Below are 26560 nucleotides of genomic sequence, written 5' to 3'. Positions count from 1 at the left end.
ACTTTTGCACCATCCTAATAAATTATATATATATCAATCATATATGATTAAAAAAACTGTAACAACAATAAGCACCTTTAGTAATTTAGTGAAATTATGGCCCAATTATTAATGATGGAAATTTAGCCAGGAGGAAGAGTTAGTGATCCTGTAGCATAGCACATTTATTTTACAGGTAAGAAAACTGAGGCTCAGAGAAGTTTGGCATCTTTCCCCAAATCATACAGATGGATCATTGCAGAGTTGGGGCTCAAGCTTTGTTTTCTTTGTATTATTTGTCTGTTGCTACATGGCAAATAACCAAGAACTTAGCGGCTTAAAACAACACTTAATGTATTAGCTCACAGTTCTGTAATTCAGAATTCAGGTGACTGGACTGGGTCCTATGCTTAGGATAGCTAAAGGCCAAAATCAGAGTTCTAATCAGGTTGAATTCTTATTTGGAGGCTTTGGGAAAGAAACCACTTCCAGTTCCATCAGGTTGTTGGCAGAATTCAAGTCTTTGTTGTTGTAGGCCTGAGGTTCCCGGTTCCTTGCTGGCTGTTGGCTGGGGTTCACTCTCAGCAACTATTAATAGATGCCTCTCTCTGGTCCTTGCACAAGCTCCCCGCATCTTCAGAGCCAGCAATGGCACATCATAGCCGTCTCATGGTTCAATTTCTGACACTGCTTTCTGCAACCAGCCAGAGAAAGCGCCCTGCTTTTAATGGCTGATGAAATCAGATCAGACACACCGGGATAATGCCTCTATCATTCCTGGTCAACTGTGCCATATGACATAATCATAGGAGTGATATCTCATCACATGCACTGGTTCCAGGAATCTTTGTGTGGCCATTTTAGACAGTTTGGCAACCAAACTCTTGAACTACTCTGATTTTCTTTACGTTATACTATATTGTCATTCCGAAATATCTACACTATAAATTTGAATAAAAAGTTTACACACACACACACACACACACACACACACACACACACACACACACAAAGTTCCTTTATATCTCACCCATCTATATCTTTGATATTCATGTGGCTTATTCCATTATTTCGCAGGATCTGTATTTTCTGCCTTCTTTTGAACACCTTATTTGAAATTGTACATTCCTCAACTTGTTGCTCTTACTCCCCTCATTCTGTTTAATTCTTCTTACCCTGCTTCATTATTTTTATCAATGGAAAGAGTTCTGCGTGGGAGGCTCCACGTCTGCCTTGTGTGCTCCCAACTGCTTAGAACATTGCCAGGTCAATTGGCCCTGTTCTTTAAATATTTATCGAAAAGAATAAATGACAAGTGTTAGTATTCATAGTTTGGCTATAAGAACTTGTTTACATTTTTATTAAATTATTTAAATATGCCTTTAGAGAAAAATTTAGTATGCTTAAGTAATTTCTGGGGAAGTTTGAGGTAAAGAAATCTTTTACCCTTAATACATACTATATATTAATAGTAGCATATAAGAGAAAACTGATGGAAATAACTTCCCTTTGAAATTGACAGCTGTAAAATGGAATCTTACCTTTCTTTTACACAATTGAGCTTACTTAGAAACCTTTAACTTTTAGCAGTGTGAGTTTACTAGATTGCAATCTAGTAAATTGGGCATGGGACCTCTTCCTCTGCTTATCAACTTAGAGCTGAACTATAAAAATCATAAGTAAGAAAGAATACAGTTTAAGACTGAGAGGTAGATAGCCAACGAGGGTTCCTGAGATTTGAAGTTTAACTGCTACTGCTGCTCGAGCCTGCCAAAGCTCTGGTCCAGCTGCTGCCCTCTCACTACTGTCTCTCGAAACTGTCTTGCCAGTAGTGGTGACAGCGGGACTCAATCACCTCCTTCTCACACTCTCTCAAGAAGTTCCAAATGGCGTCTTCTGTGAGCAACGTGGCTGACAGCACAGAACCAATGAAAAGTATGCTTTCATTCCAAGGGTTAGCTGAGCTGACACACTGAGAGTATCAGGCAGGAGAGTTTTGAGGCAACTGGAAGACGCTGCCTGTAGCTCTGGAGACAAGAGCCAGACAATACTGGTGGGCTTTTAATCTTTTCATCTATATACTTTCAGTGTGGAAGCCTGGACAGATCTACTCACTTTAGCACTCTGGCAATTAAACAGAACCCCATCTGACAGGGGCCAATTTGAATTTGGAGAACGTGCACAAAGAAACAGGACAATTGTAGAAAAGCAGTTGAGCGTTACCAGCATGCATTGTGTTTCAAACCAGATTTCATCGATGGTTATATTAACCCGGCAGCTGCTTTGGTAGCAGCAGGTGACATGGAAGTGGCAGTACAAGCTTACATGTCTACGTTTTAGTGCAATCCCAATTTGGTCTGTGTTCACAGTGACCAGGGAAACCTGCTCAAAACCCTGGGTCACTTGGAGGAAAATGTCAGGTGGGTAAAACCTCCTCTTTCATGAGTAAGGTGCCTCTCTGTAAGAAGCTTGAGACCTGGATCTATGGCAGACACACACCTCCTCTTCCAGCAAGGAACACACCAAAAAGACATATGATGAGAAATATGGCATATTATTTGAAAGTAATTGAGACACAATTGAATTTGGCAGGAGCTTGGAGTAATCTCGGCTGTATTTTCATTGTGCAAAAGGAAATTTGGCTTGCAATTCATCACTTTGAAAAGGCTGTCACCCTTGATCTCAAATTTCTGGATGTTAATATCAATTTAGGAAATGTCTTGAAAGAGGTACGGGTTTTGACAGAGCTGTGGCAGCTTACATTTGTGCTCTAAGCTTGAGTCCAAATTCTGCAGTGCTGCACAGCTACCTGGCGTGTGTATGCTATGAGCAGCTCTGATAGATCTGGCAATGGACACCTAGAGGCGAGCTATTGAATCGCAACCACATTTCCCCGATGCTTAGGGCAACCTAGCCAATTGTTATAGCACATTATTATAATACAGCTCTCCAGCCATGTCCCACCCTTGCACACTGTCTGAATAACCTCGCCAATATCAAACGAGAACAGGGAAAAGCAGTTTGCTTGTATCATGGAGCATTAGAAATCTTCCCAGAGTTTGCCGCTACCCATTCAAATTTAGCATGTGTACTGCAGCAGCAGGAAAAACTAAAGGAAGCTCTGATGCATCATTAGGAGGCTCTTCAAAGTCAGTCCTACCTTTGCTGATGTCTACTCTAATGTGGGAAACATGCTAAAGGAGATACAGGATGTTCAGGGAGCCTTGCAGTGTCATACTCGTGTTATTCAGATTGACCCGGCATTTGCAGATGCCCACAGCAAGCTGGCTGCCATTCACCAGGATTCAGAAAATATTCCAGAAGCAATATCTTCTTACTACACTGCTCTGAAACTTAAACCTGATTTTCCTGATGCTTATTATAACTTGGCTCATTGCCTGCAGCTTGTCTGTGATTGGACAGACTATGAGGAGCAAATGGAGAAGTCGGTTCATATCATCATCGACCAGTTAGAGAAGAACAGGTTATTGTCTGTGCACCCTCATCATAGTACGCTGTTATCGTCTTTTTCATGGCTTCAGGAAGGCTATTGCTGAGAGTTATGGGAACCTCTGCTTGGATAAGATTAAAGTTCTTCATCAACCACCATGTCAACATCCAAAGGAATTGAAGCTCAACGATGGTCGACTACATGTAGGATATGTGAGTTCTGACTTTAGGAATTATCCTCCTTCTCACCTTATGCAGTCTATCCCAGGCATGCACAATCCTGATAAATCTGAGGTATTCTGTTATGCCCTATGCACAGATGATGGCACAAACTTTCAAGTGAAGGTGATGATAGAAGCAAATCATTTCATTGATCTTTCTCAGATTCCATGCAATGGAAAAGCAGCTGACCGCATCCATCGGGACGGTATACACATCATTGTAAATCTGAATGGTTATACCAAGGGTGCTTGAAATAAACTGTTTGCTCTCAGGCCAGCTCCTGTTCAGGCAATGTGGCTGGGATATCCAGCGACTAGTGGTGCACTTTTCATGGGTTATATCATCACTGATCAGGAAACTTCACCAGCTGAAGTTTCTGGGCAGTATTCTGAGAAACTGGTTTATATGCCCCATACTTTCTTTATTGGTGATCATGCTAATATGTTCCCTCTTTTGGAGAAAAAGGCAGTCATTGATTTTAAGTCCAGTGGGCACATTTATGACTATCGGATTGTTCTGAATGGCATCGACCTCAAAGCATTTCTTGATGGTCAACCAGATGCGAAAATTGTCAAGATGAAACATCCTGATGGAGGAGACAACACAGACAACAGTAATTCAGCTCTTAATATGGCAGTTATTCCTATGAATACTATTGTAGAAGCAGTATTGAAATGTTTAACAGAGGGTAAAATCAGATAACAATTAATGGACTCAGTTTTAGCAACAGACGGGCAACTACTCAGATCAACAGTAAGGCTGCCACTGGAGAGGAGGTTCCCTGTACCGTTATTGTTACCACACATTCTAAGTATGGTTACCGGAAGATGCCATTGTGTACTGTAACTTTAATCAGTTATCTAAAATTGACCCTTCTACTTTGCAGATGTGGGCAAATATTCTGAAGTGTGTTCCCAATAGTGTGCTGCAGCTGTTGCATTTCCTATCAATCAGTAGGAGAACCTAACATTAAATAGTATGCACAAAACATGGGTCTTCCCCAGAACCACACCATTTTTTCATCTGTTACTCCTACAGAGGAACATGTCAGGAGAGGCCAGCTGGCTGATGTCTGCCTGGACACTCCACTCTGTAATGGGCACTCCACAGGGATGGGTGTCCTCTGGGTGGGGACACCCATGGTGACTATGCCAGGAGACACTTTTGCTTCTCCAGCTGTACCTTCCCAGCTCACTTGTTTACGTTGTCTTGAGCTTATTACTAAAAATAGACAAGATTATGATGACATAGCTGTGAAACTGGGAAGTGATCTAGAATATCTAAAGAAAATTCATGGCAAAGTCTGGAAGCAGAGAATATCGAGCCCTCTGGCCTACACTGAACAATACACAATGAAACTAGAGCAGCTCTGTCTACAGATGTAGGGGCATTATGCAGCTAGCAACAAACCTGATCACATGATTAAGTCTGTCCAAGTCACTGAGTCAGCCTAAATAAAGACTGCATACACGGGAGAATTGCTGCTGTACCTGAGCCTCAACCTTCTGGGGGAAAGGGAACTAGATAACGTGCTTTTTACTTATCTGTACAGTATCACATTGCAGATGGGTGACAAATAAGTATACTAGAATAGCACAGCTAGGCTTTCATCCTGCGTGATAAGGAGAGACACAAGGGATGGAAAACTGCTGTTCTACAAAGAATTGACATAGAATTTTGCAGCAACCAGCTGGTGCATGGTTTCTAGAAGGTCTGCTCTCCCTTAGTCTTCATGGGATGGTTAATGTGGAGGGGAGATCTAGATTGTGCTGCCTTTTTGTGATTCCATGGATTGAGTGGGTCTTCTGAAATATTTTTTTTCTTTATATATGGGGTATTGGAGCTTTTAAAAATGTTTGGTTTCATGTGTGTTTATTCATGTGAAGTGTATATAGTTCTCTTCAGATAAGGTTTTAAGCTAAAATGTTGCTCCTTGTTTCAGTTTTTGAACTTTGCAGGTTAATGGGGACTTTGCTGATGTAATCTTTTTATAGGTTTCATAAACCACTTGAGCCTGTATCAGTCCTTTCAGTGTCTGACCTAATATTTGGAGCTATCAGCGCTTTGTTGGTTTAGATGATGATTCAGAATTTTTTTCTGGTCTATTTCCTTCACTTCCCCTCCCCCTACTTTAAAATTTCTCCTTTCTCTTGTGAGTGAAGGTCAGCTTTTTCTCATATGTTGAAGGACATCCGCTTTTTCTTTGAACTCTCTGTTCACATCTTTTTCCCCATTGGTATTTGGTATTTCTCTTTCCAGTTTTTAAGAGCTCTTTATCAATTAAATGATTGTGATATAATTTTGTGAGATATATTGCAAATATTTTCTAAATTTGTAATTTGTTTTGTGGTTTTGCCTTCTTTTTGCTTTGAAAAATTTCCTCCTGAACTGTGAGAGAATAAATTCTATTGTTATAAACCCCCAAAAAACAATTTCTCCTGTAACTCAGCTAACAAAACCAAGTCTGATTCAAAACATCCCAGAGTATTTTCTCTAAAACACGACACCTAGTGCCAAATGAAAATTCTTAGGCATGATTACTAATTATGAAGAACATGGTTGTGGTACTGTCATTGATGATAATAATATAGATTTAATTTTTGGCTTAGTCTTGACCTATTTCACCAGTGTTTTACCTTCGACTGCTCCTCTATGCTGCTTCCAGAAGTGATGATGTGTGATAAGATTTTTTTTTTTTGAGTCCTGCTCTTCCTATTTCTGTTAGCGAAAATGAAATCCCAGATAAGTGTGAGTATTCAAATATTTGATCTGTAAATCACTGTTACTGTGAATACATTAAATAAATTTCATCAAAAAACATGTTATAGGTTAAAAGCTCTGAAGGGATGTATGTATGTATGTATGTATGTAGGTAGGTATACAAGTATTTGTATACATGTAATTACAGCTATGTATACAAGTAATTACTTTTCAGACCTTGTAGGGTATTATATTATAACTGTCTTCTGGACTTGGTCTTGAAATCTGTATGGATTCAGCCTGAGTAGTAGTGAAGTGTACTACTACTTGGTTTGGAATACAGATTAGACTGAGCCCTCCTGGAGCTTGAGTTTTTGGTATTAAGAACCATTGGAATAGGATTGAGGGCTTGAAGTTTAAACAAGCCAACATGTGAATATATGTTTTGTCTTGCTCTACTATACTTATGCTATCCAGTAACAGATGATTTTTTTGTCTGCTAGTAGTGTTGTAGATTATAACGTCTTTCCAAAGCACCGAGGCAATATACCTATCCGTTAGTGGCAACTGATGCCTGAATGTATCCTAGATGACAAATTATTGACTAATAAGAGCTTGAATTTCTGAAAGATTATGACTATTAACCAAAATCTGAGCCAGGAGACTCAAACGTAATTCTTACCCAGATTTACATGTTAATGAACTGAGTAACTTTTAACAATGTAAATCAAAGAACATCAGTTTAGGGATTTCTTAATTTGTTTTTCACCTGATTGAAGTATCAGTTAAAGGTTACCAGCATGGTTGCAGATAAACTGATGTTTGCAATTCACCAAACTGCTTAATGTGGAATAGGAGAATATACTTCCAATGTCCTCATGCCTGTGACCTCACAGCTATTTTACAAAGCACATCATTCCTCCTGTAGATATGAACTTTTTCCTGGCTGGAAAAGTAGACACTCTGGTTTAAGGTTTGCTTATTGTAACAGGCTTTTATTTCCACGTAACCTGTCTGTACAAGACTTAATTCTGAATAGAGATATAGATATTACTGGAAACTAATTGGTTTTTTTGTTCTACTCTGCTTTATCAAAAAAGTAAAACATTTAAATTGTGCAACAGAAATCCAGATGTAGTCTTGAGACCTTTGAACAATAAGTGAATGATTTGCCCTTAAAGAGGAAAGAATATAATTTAATCAAGAGGAGATAAATGTTAATTAAAATGCTGTTAAATGTACAGAGTAGTAAAATTTGAGGAAAAAAAAAACCTGTAGTGTCTTCTAGAACTAACTGTTTGATTTTAGCTGAATAAGAGCAACAGGAGAAACAAACTAGAAAACAGATCACTAGTAGCAAAGCTCTTCATTTAAAATGAGATAAAGAGAATCAAATAATTAATTTGGGAGATTAAACAGAATATATTGTCCTTTTTTATACTCAACTATTTTATTTATTAAATTTATTGGGGCAACAATGGTTAATAAAATTATATAGGTTTCAAGTGTATGTTTCTATGATACATCATCTGTATATTGCATTGTGTGTTCACCACTCACCATCAGTTCTCCGTCCATCACTATATAAGGATGGTATAGCTTGAGAATAGTTTGTTAAAAAAGAGTGGGAGTGAAATGAGGACAATTGATGACTATAGCAGAAAAAGTATGGATAGGTTTATTAATCAGGTTTTTTTTAATTTTAGTTTAGGAACCAAGATCAATCTGTGTTAAGCAAAACATTTTTCAAAAGCAGATAAAAAAGAAAATGAGGTGGTGATAATTTATTGACTTAATGAAACTGAAAAGACCAAGGTTTAAGAGATGGTTGGATTCAGAGGTTCAAAGTCATCATTGGAGCATAAATTATTTTCTCCATTAGTAATCTTCACTTTTTTCTTCTTGCGCTAAACATAGACCAACAGCTATCTCAGTGCTAGCCCCAAGTAGCTGCCGTGTTATATTCTTCTAGTTTTGAACTTAGTAAAGAGAACTTCTCTTTCTTAGTAGCTCCAAATAAAACAGTCCTAGGTCATAGTTTGACTGGCATGATTTAGGCAATTTTCACACCATTAACCAATTACTAGAGTCAAGGCAGTAGAAGAATATAGTACTTAGCCATGCCTGGGCCAGTGCCCACTGCTAGAGCTGAGTATAGAGGGGTAGAGTGCAGAAGTGAGGCCGGAGGGTGTAAATCCATGTAACTACATGGACCTGGAGAAAGATGTTTGCCTCACACCTAGAGTTACCAGATTTAGCAAATAAAAATACAAGGTTGTCATTTAAATTTTAATTTCAAATAAACAGTAAGTTTTCAGTTTTAGGTATGTCTCAAGTAACATTTGGGACACACATTAAAAAAAATCGTTGTTTATGTGAAATTTGAATTTAACAGAGAATCCTGTATTTTGGTCTGACAACTCAGTCCACACCCACTTTAGTGATTTAGTCAAGAAATGGTTGGAGAGTCTACTACTCGGAGAATGAAGGACTGTACCTTTCCAAAAACATTAAGAGGTCAAAAGAATGCAGAAGTAATCTCTAGGCAAACAGATTACAATAAGAGAAATTAAACACAAATTGTTAATGCAAACTAATATAAAGTAAAAGAAACCTGTGGAAGACTGTTACTAGGGAATGTGGGAAGAGGAAGGTCTGAGATGGAGGATTCAGCAAGGTGGGTTGCCTGTACAACATCTATTTCCCCTTCCTCTTTTATTTTAAGGACTTCCCCCTTTATTTTTTTCATAGGACCTTAGTATTATTCATAAACCCACACTTTTCTTAAACACTTACTTCAGAAGAGGCTGGCCTCAGTCACAAAGGTTGACATAGTTGGACAAAGACATACATGAGGTTCTGTTCTTACCTATGAATGATTTTTACACGGGCATTTAATTCAATTCTAGCCACTGAAAACTGTAGTTAAATGTACCAGAGGGCTTCCACAAAAGACGTTTGCCTTCTTCTAAGAAAGACATGTGTGAAGATACAGTTTATTGTATCTGTCTGTGGGGCTGGAATTGGTACAGTCATTTTGGAACAATCAAAGAAGCTAATCTGAAGACAGAGTTTGTATACCAGGAATGGCAGGATAGGGAAAGATGGAAAAACTGGGTAGTTGATGATGAACTAATTAACCCAGGAATCATCCTACCTCAGGACCTCTTGTAAGGCAAACTTTTATGTTTTCTGATTGCTTAAAATACTTTAAGTAAAGTTTTCTTTATTTGTAAATAAAAATATTCTGTCATATAGGAGATTCTCATTAAAAGTCAGAATTTTCTATATATTGAAAATTGAGATGACTTTTTTCTTTTGTTTGTATGCTAATGATCATGAACCCAAAACATAAAATCTTTTTTTTCACTTTAAAGGTAAGAAATTTTCCATTAAAAAATGCCATATGTATCCCTTAAAAAAATCAAAAATGTATTTTAGAATTAGAACTTTTGGGGAAAGAAATCACGGAAACTAATATTCATTCAAGGGTAATGTCTTTTTTTTTTTAAAGTTACTTAGTAAAACTTCAGAATTGCCCTCATAAATTGGTGTGAATATAGTTGTTTGAATTATCAATATGGAATATTCTAGTTAGTGAAGGATTCAGCTGCTTTTCACAGAAATATTTTATATCTTGGTAGAATGGTACCCCCATATATATGGAGATGTTGTTACTGTACCTTTTTAGGAATTGATAACAATATAAATTTTTAAAAGATAATGAAAACAATCACTATTGGATGATACAAACAGGTCAACACAATTATTTAAATTAAATTCTCTCTGCTTCTGATGTTAACATATGACTGCTGGATTTTACGCCTATTTATTAGTTCCAACCTTAGGATCTCCACCTACTATTGGAAAATACAGCTTGTGGTATTTCAGACACTTCATTTTCACTGCAGCATTCCGTTCATGAAGAATGTCAAATTTCTACATATAGACTCATTCTGTATTTATTGTTACTGCAAAATGGTATGATTCTTCCTCATTTTCTGCAGTAGATGCATTATGAAGAAAATTGCTATGGGACATTTTGGTAAAGTGAGTCTTTATCGTTTATTTATTCATGTATTAACTTGCATTCCAAAGGGAATAGGAATGCCTGGAGAGCCTAATAAACAAAATTGAATCTTTTTAGTGTCATATCTATTAGGACTAGATTCTGTGATGTTAAAAAAGGAAAACCTAAACATGGCCAAAATATACTAGAAGTGCTATTCCTCACTTGTAGCTTAGTCTGGTGTTAGGCAATCCAGGGCTGAGATGACAGCTCCACAGTCAATGTGGGATCTGATCCCCTCTTTATATAGCTGTCCTATCTTACTCAGCACATGCCTTGATTCCAATATCACCATAGAACTCCTAATATCATATCCACGTTTCCAGGCTGTAGGAAGAACTACTGAGTGAAGAAATACTTAGCACCTACCAAGATGAATCACCTTCCTTTGGGGAGCCTTCGTGCAAGCCCTCCATACAAGCCCATTTAGGCCACTGAGGCATAAGCACTACTTCTGCTCATATCTCACTGGCTTATCCTTGGTCATGTGTAGTCCTTAGTCACAGAGAGCATGGGAATGACTTTTAGCTGGATTTATTGCCACCTCAAATACAATTGACATTCTCCTTAGGAAGGAGAGGATAGAATATAGGGTAGATGATTCTCTCACTGTCTCTTATGACAGTACGAATGCATTCCAACCGCAATATATTTTTATCAGATTCAGAACTTGTAACCTTTCCAATTTTATCTTTGTCTCCTGCCATTTTTCAGACCATAGGAATTTTTTCTGGGGTGGAGAATGATTTTGCCAATCTTGCACTGTAAATATAATTATATATATATATGTGTGTGTGTGTATGTATATATATGTATATATATATACACACACACATACATACATGCATACATATACGTATATACGTATATATATGTATATATACATACATACATATATATGTAGTATGTATATATATGCCATATTTCATCTTGACAATGTCTTAAGCCCAAGTGTTCACAATCTGTAAAATAAGTTATATTGTACTTTATCTGTTTAAATTCAAAATCCCGATTTAACACTAATAATCCTATGTTTAACACTAAAATAACTATACTTATTGTGACTTAATTGGTTACCTATGTTTCCCAAAATATTTTATTGCAACAAAAACAGTCTTTATAGTAAAATTATTCTCTTTCTGTAAGTTCACATACAGCAACTGGGAAGTTAGGGGACATACAAAACGATACAGTCACAATGCTTCCAAAATATTAATTACCTCTTATCAGTAACTTCTAAGGTAAGTTTCAAAAACTTCCATTTTCCAAAAAGTTTGAAGAAAGAAAACTCAATCTAAGTACTAAGAGGGATTGCCTTTGATATCTCTGAGGAGCTTGAAAAGTACTCGGAGCATCATTTTTTCTGGAATGAAGCGTGGGAAATAGTAGCACCCCTGTACATGTTGCAGAGACTTATTTCTTTTTAAAAAGTTGCTCAGTTTTCCTGCTAATTCTGTTATCACGCCACTCACTGTTTGCTTTCCAACTCAGCCACTGCCATTCAAGTCACCTTGAATGCTCTTACACAGCAGGACGCCAGTAGGAGTCCACCCGAGATCCATAGTTTGCAACACCCAATACAAAACGTCACTCAGCTTTCACTTCTTGAACTTGCCTACTGCCTTCTATGTGATCCCTTTCAGTCCTGTTTGCAGTAAACAGATCTGATAAGGAGTAGATGGACATGATAGCATGACATTGCCCTTTAATAGTCCTGTTTCTACGTCTTATAGGGGTACAGCGATAATCCTAAAATTAGACACAGAGGCATCTAAAAATTTGTCAGCTTGTCAGCTTTTAAACTCTGAACCTTTATAAAAGTGTTAACCGTTACTAAAAAGCATGCTGTAGTACCCCAATTAGATCTGCCTAAACTAGAAATTGTGAAAGTGACTCAAGCCTAAGTTATTGTTTGTTACTACATGATACATATCCAGATTACATTTTGAATATGAATCCAGTACAGCTGTGTGGTTCCCAGGGTTATACCTAGAGGGGTGCCAAGTAGTTCTTTACCTTCTCAGGGTCTGCGTGAGGGTACTCAGTAAATATTTGTTGAGTGAAGATCAGTGCCATCTAGAAGCTGGCTCTGTACAATTTTGTATTAGATTTTTAGTCTACTAAACAAGCTTGTCTCATTGGGTTTAATCCTAGTTTTACATTCAGAGTGAACATTCTAGATGCTTCTCTCCTTGTATCTACTTTGAGCTCTGCAGGAGATATCGTTACCCTCCTTCGTTCTAAAGTTGTCAGCAGTTTAGATTTTCCTTCACTAATTTCAGATTTTTTTCTTACCTCTGTTTTAAAAGAACTGTACCTGTGTGTTTTTTTGTTTTGATGTATAAAATAATGTAGGAAGCTTTAAAAATTAAATTGACACCTCTTAACGGGAAATATGATTATCATCACATCATCGTTATTGTAGTAGTAACAGTAAATAGTATTTGAGCACTTACATCTAAGCACCGTGTACAGTGTTTTTGCAACTATTTAATCGTATCACAGCAAGTCTGCAAAGTAGGTATTAGTATCCCATTTTATAGGGGAGGAAACTGATGCTTAGATAAGTTAGACATCTTAAATAAAATAACACTGCTAAGATGTGACACTTCCAGGACTTGAAGCCAGGTATGTCTGATTAAAAGCTCGTGCTACTAATCATTTACCATTAAATTATAAAGTAGGCATACTGAGAAAAATTTGTGATGAATGAAGATATTTCAAAGCTTCAGAACTGTCTGATTAATCGAGATGTGTATAGATGAAAAGTGCAAGAAGTTATTCCACTGTTTTTCTTTGAAATGTTTGGCATTGCCCACTTTAAGAATCATAGAAAAGAATAGTGTACAGTAGAGGGAGAAATGGGGACAAGGGTATTCTTGATTGAATAAAAGCAGTGGTTGAAAGAAAAAGGTTTCATTCTTCCTTGCTAGGTTTCATGATGAAAAAATGAGATTCTCTTTTCTTTACAGAAAACTACCTATTTAAGGAGAGATGGAAAGGCCCCACCAAAGGTGCTTTAGAGCAGAGTGAACTGTCTTTCTGAAATAAGTATTCAGCTTTCTTCATTCATACATCACACTTAATGATATGATGACATTGCCAGTATATTTCCATTGGTTTCTGCTGCTGACAGTTCTGCCAAAAAAAGAGCCATTTTTAGAACTGGGAGTTCATGTATGAATTTCCTATTTGTACGCTTGCTATCACAGCCTTTCACATTCTCAAGTGTGTGAAAAGACTTGAGGTTGAATAGTGAAGCTGTTTACAGGTGTAGTCTCTTGCCTTCAACGTGGGTTTACAACTCTTAAAAAACAACTTTTGAGGAAAGCTTTCTGTTTGATGTGGATGGTGGTGAGAGTTATTTATGTGTTGTAGAGCCAATGTGATCCCCTGATGAGGAGAAAAGTCCCAGCTAATGATCCAGCAGTTGGGCTTGGATTAGAGTGACTTACAGTATAGCTTTCAAAGCTGAGTAGTCACATTCAGCGCTTGTGCCCATACTCTTAGGGGAGGGTGCTGGTGTTTCTATGTATTTTTTTTTTTAAGTGGAAAGGGTGTGAGTGGGATCTGTAGTTCTACTACTTCTAATCCCACGTGGCTAGGGCTTGGTCATCAATCTTTCTGGCCAAGAGACACATTTTCCCCCCACTCCCAACTTGACTAAAACCACCAAAGTGGAAAGGAAAATGCCTATTCATTAATGTCAGACACTGATTCAAAAATCTACAGGTCCCCATACAGCATTAAATAAACCTTCATATAAAGCATGAGTCAGACATGGTTCTGTCAAATGTGTTTTTAGATGTTATGTTAGATATCAAGGCAGTTTATAAGATAATTTTTTCCAGGTTTTATATATTTGAAATGGAAATGAATATACTTTCCATTTTACCAAAACATTTGAATAGCTTTTATTTTAGTATCCAAATGATATCTTTTCAATTCACCAAAAACAATTTCTTTACCAAAAATGTGGTAATCTGAAGGCAGATAATCTAGAAAATTAGAACCTAAGAATGCTTCTGTCACTCTCTCCAGATTGATAGATAGACGGAGAGGTACAGATAGACAAAGGTAGGTATATCTGTATATTTATTTCTCTTTGTGTATACATGTATATCTGTGTGTGTGTGTGTGTGTGTGAGTGTGTGTGTAATTCCATTTAGAAAGTAAATTTAAATTCCTTCAACTACATAAAATAAAAAATGGTTTATACTTTTATTTTTCTTCAGATATTAGTAATGTTCTGAGTTTCTTACTTTGGCATTTCATAGATGCAGCTAGATGGCAATTGAAATGAACTGCTATCCAGCACAAATGTGTAGACCTATAATGTTAAGTGGATGTTAAGTGGATGTACCTTGTATATCCACTTCCTCCCTTGCAGTTACTAGAAAACCATAGCAGAAGAAATAAAGTAATATATAGGGATCGATATTTATACCACCAGGTGCTGTTGTGTTGCCATGCTATCATTTGATTTTTAAGTTCAGGCTACTGAGAAAAGGAGAAATTTAAGTTTATGTGATACAAATTCTACATTCTATAGTTACTTAAATTCAACACTGTAAACTTATCAACACATGATTTTTTCTTTACAATCACCACTTGTTTAGTAACTACTAATCATGTGTTCTCTACCAACATTTCGCTTTGCACTGAAGATACAGCTAGAAGACTAATCTACTCTTGATCTTAAAGAACATTCCGACCTGCACGGCGATATTGCTCTCTGTACAGTAATATTCGTTTACGCTCAGTGTTGCTGTTCTATGTTGAATTTATAGGATGTCTGTCTGACCATATGGATGTGCACATTACTTAAGGAATAAACTGAAAAAGCAATGTCTTATTGATTATGGATTGTAACGAAAGGTCCCCTAGAAGATTATTTTTGTAAGAAGTTATTAGAAGGTCCACTGGGGAAACTGACATGCCTGAGTAATTTTTGTTGTTGTTTCTTAATAGAGTCGGATCTGGGAGGCCTTGATGATCTAGATACTGTTTACAGCAGCATTGACAGGCAGCTAAATGAAACAATGAGGCACCGAAGACATGCAGGAGAAAATGATTACAACATCGAGGTGCTCCTGGGAGTGGATGACTCTGTGGTTCGTTTCCATGGCAAAGAGCACGTCCAAAACTACCTCCTCACCCTGATGAACATTGTGAGTAGTGACTCCTTTTTGAGATTTTTCGATCTTTTAATTTACTCCTCCTGTTTTGTTACTGTCTTCTGAAAACACATGTGGGGACTTTCATGAATGCACCCCGCATCTAAAATGTGTACACACCTGCATTAAATGCAAACAATGAGCTGCATATTTAATATACGAGGATGCAAAACTAAAGGAATCATAAAGCACACATGTCTTTTGGTCGATCAGGTAGTTTTCCATTGTCATTAATTTTAAAAGTCATCATGGGATGAATTATGACATGACATGAATTATGATTTTTGTTTTGTTCTGCGGATAATCACAACTCTCAGGACTTGGTCTTTCTGCCTTGATGTGGAGCACAAAGGATGAAATAGTTCTTTTCACATCATTTTGTATCCTACGATGATAAAGAATGAGTGAGGCCCGATAATTCTGTCTAGATTCTTGTTGGTGGAGCTTTTGTATAGGAGTAATATTTTACAGTATTGTATGAGGAAGATAATATATGTACAAAGCAGTCAACTCGGCACAGTGCTACAATGCAGTCAGAAAGCACTCTTTAAATTTTTCTTTCTTTATTTTATGAGCCTTAATCATATCCAGAAGAAATTTAGTAAGCATCCTCAAACTGGCATTGTTTTCCCTTGTGAATTGGCAGAGAGCAATTGAAGAGAAATAATTTATAAACCACCTTCTTCTAAAAGATAATTCAGATACTAGTACACTCTATGTTATATGTTTAATCTCTTAGAATTATGAAATATATATATTTATCTATCAAATGTATAATCCTAAACCTATTCTTTCTCTCTTTCAGCTTTTAACTATTAATGTAATTTCTTTTGGTATCTCTATGTTGTTTACCTTTATTTTTCCGTGCTTCAGATTAGATTTCAAGTAATTTTTCTGGGGAAGAAAAAGTATTAATTTCATTAATTATGATTTTATTTATTCTAATGAACAAATAAGCCTGTGGATTAAATACACTTTTGTTCATTGAGATGTCAGTTTTTAAAATTCCACATATACCATGTCTCTGTGAAATAGAAAATGAGTATAGAAATTCAAACACATTTTTATTTGTTCATTGGCTCTAATTCCTGTTATGAAGACACAGAAAACAAATTACTAGACTTGACAATAGGTGTCTATAAAGTTTCATCATTGTCAATTAAATGAATGCCTTCAACTATTGACTATTAACATTTTTTAAATACGTTGTATTGGGGAATATTGGGAAACAGTGTGTTTCTCCAGGGCCCATCAGCTCCAAGTCGTTGTCCTTCAATCTAGTTGTGGAGGGCGCAGCTCAGCTCCAAGTCCAGTTGCCGTTTTCAATCTTCAGTTGCAGAGGGCTCAGCCCACCATCCCGTGTGGGAATTGAACTGACAGCCTTCTTGTTGAGAGCTTGCTAACCACCTGAGCTATCCGGCCGCCCCTCCAGAAGCTCAGCAGCAGCTAGTTGTTTTCAGTCTAGTTGAAGAAGGCGCAGCTCACTGGCCCATGTGGGAATTGAACCGGCAACCCTGTTGTTCAGAGCTCGCACTCTAACCAAGCAGCCAAACGGCCACCTCTGACTATTAATGTTTTATATGACCTGCTAGTTGTGTAACTTTGGGAATGTTGTTTAGCCTTTCTATGCCTGCTTTAGTTTTTCCATCTGTATGAGAAAAATAATAGGACTTACCTTACTAGAGATGTTAAGATGATTGAATTAGTAAATGCAAGCCATCTGCTTACTACAGTGCTGAGTACACATGCAGAAGTATACAATCATGTTTTAGATTTCAACATGAAATTTATTTCTAAAATTACCGAAAATTTACAAATTTCGATGGAGATGCTCTTCCCACTTGTACCACTCATTGTGTCCTTGGGCTGCTTTCTCCTACCACTAGCAAGGCAGTCAGTCATTACAGACTTCCTAGGCTACACTAACTAGTGCTCAGACTACAGAAAGTTATCGGAGAGCAGAGATTTGATATGGTCCTTTTCCTCACAGAACTTATAATTTAGTTGAAGAGAAAAAATACACAAGGGAAAATTTAAAGGTTGAGCAATAAAAGGTATGCTATTGTTAAGACTTATATTGTGGGTATGGTATTATAAATTCCATGAGACTTTAGAGAAGGGAGCTATGACAGTAGTCATTCCAGTTGTAAAGGGTTAAGAATATTAAGTTGGGACTTAGGGGACAGCGACTTGGTTCACGCTTTTCCCCTGGTTGGCTGTGTGACCTTAGACAAATTCCTTCCTGGGATTTTTGTTTCTGTATTTATAAAATTGAAAGGTTTGATAAGATGTTCATTCTGTAATTAACCAGAAAGTTAGGAGTCAAACTGGGTCTTTAGGGATTTGTTTATCTGTTGTTGGTCCTTTATTTTGCTTAGGTGATTTTGTTTTTCGAAGGGCACCTGAAAATGTAAAGGTTTCGTAGGTGGGATCTATCGACAAGAAAGTAGAAATGGATATAGTGTATTCAGCAGACAGTAAGTTTAGGTGTCAAAAAGTAAACAAAAGGATGCATTTTAGGTTTTATAATCGTCAAAAGAACTTTTGTTTTTAAGTCCATTAAAAAGGTTAGATAATAGGTTGAATCTCTGTCTCAAATACTAGAAATTATTCTAAAGTTAATGGAGCATCAGAGAATGGAACTGTAAAGGAGAAAATGATTTTTAAAACTTAGTAAATTCATTGTATTGGAGTAATTAATGTAGGTAGGGGTTTTGAGGCGATAACAATAACACTCCTTCAATTCCCTCCCAAGTTCATAACCATCTGAAAGATAGACACAGTGAATAGACAGATGGAGAATAAATTGTTTTATCATTGTTGAGAGCTGAATTGCACATGACTTAAGTGTATAGCCACAAAGATTTTCCTTATTTTAAATAATTGATTCTCTACTGAGGGAAGTTTGTCCCAGCCCTGAGGGACATTTGGCAGTGTTTGGAGACATCTTTGGTTGTTACATCTGGGAGAAGGTGCTACCTCCACTAGTGGGAGAGGTCAGGCATGCTACTAAACATCGTAACCCAAGGACAGCTCTGCACCACAAAGAATTATGAATTATCCCTCTAAAATGTCAATGGTGCTAAGATTTCAAAAAACGTGTTTTAAACGAAACAATCTTACTTAACAACCCCTATCTCTCTCCAACTGGATAATTTCAGGTTTCCCCTACAAGACAGGAAGACAGCTTTTAAGCATGACAGACAGCTTATTGAATCTCTTCCTCTCCTCCCTATCCCTCGTTGCCCTACTGTGGACTGTTAAATCCAAAACACTGAGATGAGCATGCTTGTTACTCTGTCTCAAATTTATCAGTTAAATAAAGAGTTGGAGGCATGAAGAAAACCGGTAATGATATTCTAATGGAACAGCCTCATGGAATCCTGAAGCCAAGAAAATTGTGTTTTTTTCCCCCTAACAATGTTTGAATAATTAATACCTCCTATGCGAGTCATGCTTCATGACTTCCCATGGTTATCTAAAGTCATGGCTCATTAAACTCAAACCCTTTCCAAACTTAATGGCTTTCTTTACATGTCATATAGGTTTAGACAGAAATTGTAGAAGAAAACTGACAATAAAAAAGTCTGTCTCCTTCCATTGATTTGGTATAGAAAAGACCTATGGTATAGAAAAGACCATGGTTTTCTTTAATCTCATTTGGCATCTTTACCATAATTGACTAGTCAGCAAATATGTTCTTCCTTTAGTTAATTTAGTTTCCATACCAGAACCCAAATGATATTTACTACCTAGTTCCTGAACTAAGAGACTACCTTTAGGTCCAAGTGCTTCATGGTTGTCTCTTTAATTTGGACTCTTTTTTTAAAGGGTAGCTTGTATTTCTTATTTCATAGTTTTTCATTGTGAAAGGGCTCTTAAATTATTAAATGTTGAACATTTGTTTAATAAAAGAACAGATAAATGAACAAAGGTGTGTAACAACATAGAAATAGATTATGAACAATCTTGGGAAGCAGAACTTTTGGACTTGAAACAAGAGGATATAAATGACAGATGAAGGCTTTTAATCAGCTTAAATGTTAGTTGAGGAGAAAAAATAACATTCATTGGGTATCGTATTTTTTTGAGGGATATTGCAAGATGGGAATTATTACCATTTTGCTAGAAGAGACAAAGCCTTGCTTAAATAAAAATGAGGTAGAATTTTAAAATTATTTGAATTTTGTAAAAGATAACATGGTGATAGTAATCATTAAAAGTAGGCTGGGTGGAGCTTCCCAGTTGGTGAACACATCAAGGTGCTGAGAGGATGGAGCGCCTGAGAAGAGCATGGCAGCTTTGCACCCCTAACCCCTACATATTGCCTGTGCATCTCTTCCATTTGGCTCTTCCTGAATTGTATCCTTCATTTAAAAAGAAAAGAAAAAAGAAACAAAATGGTAAATGTGTAGGAGGCAGCAGCCTATAGTGGAAAGAAGAGAGGACAGTTTGGGCGTCAAGCATGCCCCCAGCACCTACAACGTGAGAGAGGCCTTGCACAAGTAGAAATTTTTCATCACCGCATTTTCCTCACTGGTAAGATAAGGATGCCATGTTTCCCCGAAAATAAGACCGGGTCTTATATTAACTTTAGCTCCAAAAGACGCATTAAGGCTTATGTTCAGGGATGTCATTCTGAAAAATCATGCTAGGGCTTGTTTTCTAGTTAGGTCTTATTTTCAGGGAAACACGGTACCAGTCCTGTGCTCATAGGAGAGTTCTAATGAAGAAATTATCTTGTAAAAATAACATGCCTGGAACTGAGAGGGAGCTTAACAGATAGGTGGTTTGCATTTGCTCTATAGGAACTCAGAGTTCTTCCCACAATATGTTCTTCCCCTCAAGTTTTTGAGTTTCTACCATGAATCAGACATGAGTGGAGGGCTTTCCCAAAATTAAACAGCAAATTTGTGGGAGATCTAAACAAGGAGCTTCCCATCCTCATCTGAGGCCCCTGATTTTCTCAGGTTGTTGGAGCAGAAAACACCAAACATATAATGCCTAGGGTGGAGCCTGATCTCAGTCCCCAATCTCATGAACCTCTTGCCTTCTTCCACTGATGAACCTGAAGCAAACTCAGGAGAAAGGGGAGCAAACATTCTGAGCTAGTTTCATTGTGAAGAATAACTGGGAGAGGAGGGCAGGCACAAAGCTATGCTCTCTTCCTTGGACTGTTCTCTCTTACAAAGCAAACGCTCTGCTGGGGTGCAACAAAGCCTGTGGCCTCCAGGGCACAGATAAAGATCTGTGGGGGAAGGATAGAAGACGTTAGCACTTTTCTCTGGGCATTTGAGCGTCAAAGCCTGAACAGCCCCTGGGTGATTTGATATGATTCCTAAGAGGAGAGACACCCTCTACCCATCCCCCAGATCCTTTGTGAATCAGTGAAGAAGTGAATACTCACCTACCTTGTATCTCCTTTTATTTTGAATTCTTTCTTTTCTGTAGATCTTGAAATTTCTCCAACCTTCATCTATAAAGAAGAAATAAACAGATACAAATATATCCTAAAACAACATGACTATTGCCCATTCTTAGATTCTTAGATTGCTCATTCTTGACAAATATTTTTTTGTTTGTTTCATATAAGAAATATATATGTTAAGCCTAGTTGGGATCTTATATCTTGCTATGTTATGAAATGTTTCATTTTACTATTTTATAACATGGCTGACCTGCTAGGAAAGTGGTTCTCACTTTCTACAAACATTGTCCATAACTACTATGGGCAAGGTCTACATAGGCATAGGAGATTTGTCAATGAACACAATAGAGAACTCTGTTTTTTTGGACCTTGGGAGAGGAGATGGGTGATAGTCAAAAGAAGAAATAAATATGTAATTGTAGGTAATAATAACTAACAAGAAGGAAAATAGATGAAAGTAAAGGGCTGTTATAAAGAAGAGAGGAGGGGTAACCATTTTGAATAGGTTAGGAAAGGCATCTCTAAGACATATGTAAGCAAAGATGTAGAAATTCTGTGAGGAAGACAGCCAGGCAAAGATCTTATGGATCATAAACTACAAATGTTCCAAGTCAAGAAACAGCTACTGAATCAGGAGTATTATATTTTAAGCCCAATGGATAATTTTGATGAACACGCCTAGTTAAAAATTCACTAGTGGGACAATCAAGGACAAGAGCTGAGAGGAGAGAAGGATGGTGAACTTTTGAAAATAAAGAAATAGAAATGAAATTTCTTAGAATAAAATAATATAAGAAATTGGACTATCCTAGATATTTCTCCAATAATTTTTTCTTTGTATGTTGATATTCAAATCCTGTTGGCTGAAACTTATCATGTGAGCTACTGTGAAGCTTAGCTTATTGAATGAACTCTGAGCATTCTAGGCAGCTAACAACTTTTTCCCAATCTGAATATGCTTTTTAAGTCTTTTGGTTTGTTAATTACCTCATGGGCTTTAGTAACCTCAGACTGTTTCTTTTCTTGGAAAATGTCTAAACTGCTGCAGGGGAAATATGGATCTTGGTAGGAGGAAAACCAATGAAATGTAAAGTATAAGTACCAGTTCTTATCCTCCCTTGATCTACAATGGAAAAGAATGGCTCCCGGCAACATTATGAAAATAAAAGGAGGAAATGTCCTAAAAGAGATTTAGGATAGTCTTGATTTAGAAAGTTAAAAGGTGGAAGGTCACGTAATGATAAAAAACCAAAGAAAGCAGAATTGCAAAGGATAATTTCATCATGTGAAATTTTCAATGTTGAAGTCTAATGTCCTATAATGCAAATAGATTCATGAGTGAAGTTCCTTCTCAAGAAATCAGTTTAGTGTGATTTAGTGCAACAGAAGTCTGTTTTCTAATATTTGGCTTTTCAGCCATTTGCTCTTTTTGCCACAGGTCATTTAGGTAAAAGTTATCATTTATATGACTGAACATAGGCTCACACCTTAAAATTTAAGAAGAAACATTAGAGATGATCCTCTCTAACATTCTCCTTTTTTTAAAGATAGAAGGATTGAAAGGTAATGTCAGGTTACTTACCTAGTCTCAAGTAATTAGTTAATGCAAGGCCAGACTGATATTGTTTCTGATCCCCATTTTAACATTTATGTTAGTAGTCATTACTACACAATTTTCAAAACTATATCTGAAGGAGACTGTGATGCGAACTAAACATGTATGCGCTCATTAATGCTTTGGATTGGCTGCTAAAAAAAGTAGGCTGTAATGCGGACTAATTTGCAACATCATTGCATGCAAAGGAATATGCTGCTGACCTTTATTCTTTGTTAAATTTTCTGACCTGCTCCATAATTATCAACTCAATCTTGAAAACTAGTTAGTCAAAATAATATTTAGAAGTCAAATTGTATGTGTCATACATAAGAACAATGATTTTTAACCATTTTAGAGTGTGGATTTATTTATTAGTTTAAGGGAAACCATGAAAAATATATTTGTGTCCAAAATAGCACATACCATTTCAGAAATTCAAAGTCCCCTTGACACTCATCCATGTTAAGAACTCTGATGTAGCTTCCAATAGCCAAATCTGCGATAATATAAACAAAAATAGAGTAAAGGCTTATAATACATGCAGTATAACATATAGTGATATAAATACTAAGTTCATACTGATATAAATAATTGACAATAGTAAACAGGGGACAATTCTTTCTTACAGTAGAATTCCAGTTAATTAATGTAGCGGGAATGATAGATGTAGAAAATCGCTAATTGGCAAACACTAAAGCGATAATTGTTGCAAGTATCATCAATGAGTGACAAAGTTAGTGCATGAAAAGATAATGAGAAACAGGATATATACATCATCTCAAAGTATCTCCCCCACAAAGGATATATTCATCATAAAAGGAAAACTAGTAACATTACATTGGGAAAACCTGGCAAACAGCACCTTAATCTTGGTCAGGTCATAGGTGCTTGAATTCCATTTGAAGTGGATTGAGGGAAAGCCATTGAAGTCCTCTTTCTGTGTTGTAAAGAATAGATTGGAGAGGTTTAGGAACAATGAAGACAAACCAATTGATAATTAATTGTAGATGTTTAGGCAAGAGACGATGGTGTATTGGACAATGGTGATTGCAATAACAAGGGAGTATTTATGATATGCTTAATAGAATTTACAAGTGAATTAGATGGGGGTGGGGGGTTGACGGAAAGGGAGGAATCCACTATAATTTACACTTTCCTGGTTTGAATACTGATGGATGATGGTGCCATTTACGTAGATGAAATGGTTTATGGGGGGAAAAAAACAAAAAACTCAGATTGTGTGGAATGAAGGTTAGTGATGGAATCTTGGGTCTGGGTTCAAAGAATGATTTAATATTGTTAAGAATGAAGGCTTACCCTACTATCAACATTTAACCTTTGCTCTCTGCCTGGTCCTGTGCTAAATACTTTACATGAATTATGTAATATTCCTCAATCCTGAAATATGTTCATTTTTAGTCCCAGTTTATAAATGTGGAGATTGAGATTTAGAGAAGTTAGGCAACTGCCCCAGAGTCAGACAGCTAATGGGTGGCACAGCCAAGACTTGAGTCCACATCTCTGTGCCGTCAGAACCTGGTGCCCTTCCTAAGTTTTACTGCCTCTCCTGTAGCCTTTCCAAATAAAACTCGAATGTCTTTCTTTTACCTGTTTCTGTGTCTTGTGAGAATACCATTCAAGTCATTGAAATGAGAATTCAGTTCCATGCCTGATTGAATCAAATCAGCTAGCAATCCAGTTCAGAATTCTAACAGGATGATGAAGCAGATTCTGTGGTTCAGAGGGTGGGTTGTTTTCTTTCAATATGCCAGATGTTCCCTGTACCAAAATGATGCTGTCTGTGGCAGGTATCCTTGTCATTTGCTGAGATCTATGGAATTTTCAGTGCCTTGCAGATAACTGAGTTTGTGCCTTAATCTCAGGATTTACCAAGAAAAAGAAAACAATTAATTTAAAAGGTGCCTCCTAGTATGAAAAACAATCTTATATTTCTAAGTAATCATTAATAATTGAGAGAACTCATTAATTTTTTTATATTAAAATTGACAACTTATTGATGGACATTGAACTAATAGCAGCACAATTGTGTTATCTGGACATGGCAGGCTTTCCTATCTGATACTTTTAAAAGAAAATACATACTCCACAGAAGTACTCTGGTCCTAACAAAGCACTAATGGACTTATTCAAGAGTTAGCAAATATGCGTGGTTCCTTGTTACTTAGTGATGACAACATGTCAACTCTGCTTTTGATTTCTTAACTAATGTTTCTGAAAATGTTGAATGAGACTGCAAGGCAGATTTATCTAGGCAGTATATGTGTTTAGGAACCTCAGCAAATCATCATGCAGCAGTTTTCTATTTTGCATCATTATCTTTAATCCATTTCTTATATTTGAATTCACTCTGTTCTCTTATCATTTGTTCATATATATCTTCTCATAGACCAAGTCCTGTTAGATTCTAGAGAGGCAAAGATTAGTAACATTTAGCTCCTTTCTTACAAGGAGCTAATTCTAGCAGGTGAAATAAACAAATCAACAAATAATAATAATAAAATGCGATAGTTTCTTCAAAAGATTCAGCCACAAAGTACTATGTAAACATTAACTGAAAAGAAAAGGATATGGTTTGACAGATAATGCCAGTAGTAGATGAAGTGTTCATGGAAGATATGTCATTTGAGTTGGACTTTAGGGAAGAAATTGGCATTTCCCTATTAGAAAAAGAAAAGATGGGATTTGGAATAATAGGGAACAGGTTGTAAAAAGTTACCAAAAGTAGTAGCTCTTGGAGCCACTGGAGTTTTATCTGTAGGTGAAACAAGTATATTTAGAGGAGATGGCAAAAGATGTGGCTGGATCAAGCAGTTGGGTCTACCTTTAGAAAAACATGCCATCCTAAACAGTTTGAACTTCACCATGCTAATGAAGACTCATAATAAAGTGTTTTAAAGATTAATGACTTGATCAGTCTGTGTTTTACAAAGAGAATTCTGGATGCATTAGAACGATTTGGAAGAAGAGACTCTGTGAGACATTGTGTTGCACCTATATAGACACATAATATTTATGTGCCAGAATTAGGGGACAAACCACATTCTGTCTGGCTCCAAACTCCTTGTGGTTTACAGTACCGCTCCCTGCCTCAGCAAACTGTCTTACTTCCCCCGATGTGGATTGAACATACCAGGTCACAGAGGCAGACTGGAGTAAGCACAAGCCAATTCAGCCACCCCTTATGTAAACATGCAAACCTTCCCTGGAATATCCTGGACCCGTCATTCTAGAAGTGCGTTCCCACATCACAGGTTACATTAACATAACACGACATCCACAGTGTTGCTGCCTCAGAGGTCCTTTTCATCTTTACTGACGCATCTTAGTTTCCTCTTTCCCCTTTGAATCTGCAGCCCCAAATTCCTTCTTCAACATTCACTCATTTTTCTTTTTTTATGCTAAAATTAATCAGACTGACTTTGTACTTCCCAGGTTTATTCCACCCTTTCTTTTTCCCAGGGTCCTAAAATACAGAAAAGCTTTCTAGCTTGCTGAGGAAATCATTTTTCCCATCCTTGAAGAAAGGTTATCAATTCTATCTGTGCTTTAGCTATGCTTCTGCTGTTCCAAAGGCCAAAAGAGTTTGTAAGGCCTTGTAGCCAGATTGCCTCTTCTTGATCAACCCAGAGCTCCTTTGAGGCTTAAAGGAGGTAAAAGCATAATTAACATAAAAGAACAGACTCATACTTATTGAAAACAACTATCTCACTTATAATCTGGCCTTTTGAGGAACTACTGAAATGGTCCCAAATTACCCAAATGCAAACATTTGCAAAAGTTTTAACAATTCTTTGCAGCAGCCAAACTGCATTGGATGGATGCTAAGCTGCTGGATATGAAGGTGGACAGGAAGGAATAGGTTTAAGAGATTTCCACAGGATTTGGTAATAGATTGTCTATAACCCCTGAAGAAGAGG

General features: G+C 36.9%; 1 protein-coding gene, 1 long non-coding RNA gene and 1 pseudogene across 4 annotated transcripts in view; 2 read left to right on the top strand and 1 right to left on the bottom strand.

The window, feature by feature from the left end:
- Positions 1 to 26560, top strand: part of ADAMTS3 (ADAM metallopeptidase with thrombospondin type 1 motif 3) — a 248032-nt gene that overhangs the window by 173468 nt on the left and 48004 nt on the right. For both annotated transcript variants that reach the window (XM_081057912.1, XM_081057913.1), the window contains exon 5: positions 15392 to 15591. In XM_081057912.1, coding sequence (XP_080914038.1) covers positions 15392 to 15591 — 200 coding nt within the window. The remainder of the gene's footprint in view (positions 1 to 15391; positions 15592 to 26560) is intronic.
- LOC308502359 (UDP-N-acetylglucosamine--peptide N-acetylglucosaminyltransferase 110 kDa subunit-like) lies at positions 1866 to 5105 on the top strand (annotated as a pseudogene). The gene is made up of 2 exons: positions 1866 to 2399; positions 2522 to 5105. The product of its transcript is annotated as a UDP-N-acetylglucosamine--peptide N-acetylglucosaminyltransferase 110 kDa subunit-like (transcript).
- On the bottom strand, positions 20968 to 24357 carry LOC308505168. Its single transcript, XR_013994470.1, has 4 exons — positions 24231 to 24357; positions 23485 to 23559; positions 23046 to 23118; positions 20968 to 21073 (listed from the first exon to the last, which is right to left on the bottom strand). It is a non-coding gene; the product is annotated as an uncharacterized lncRNA (long non-coding RNA).

The sequence above is a fragment of the Rhinolophus hipposideros genome, assembly GCF_964194185.1.
Source record: "Rhinolophus hipposideros genome assembly, chromosome: 1".
Lineage (NCBI taxonomy): Eukaryota > Metazoa > Chordata > Mammalia > Chiroptera > Rhinolophidae > Rhinolophus > Rhinolophus hipposideros.
Note: the sequence above shows the minus strand (reverse complement) of the source record. Positions and strands in the feature narration are given on the sequence as shown.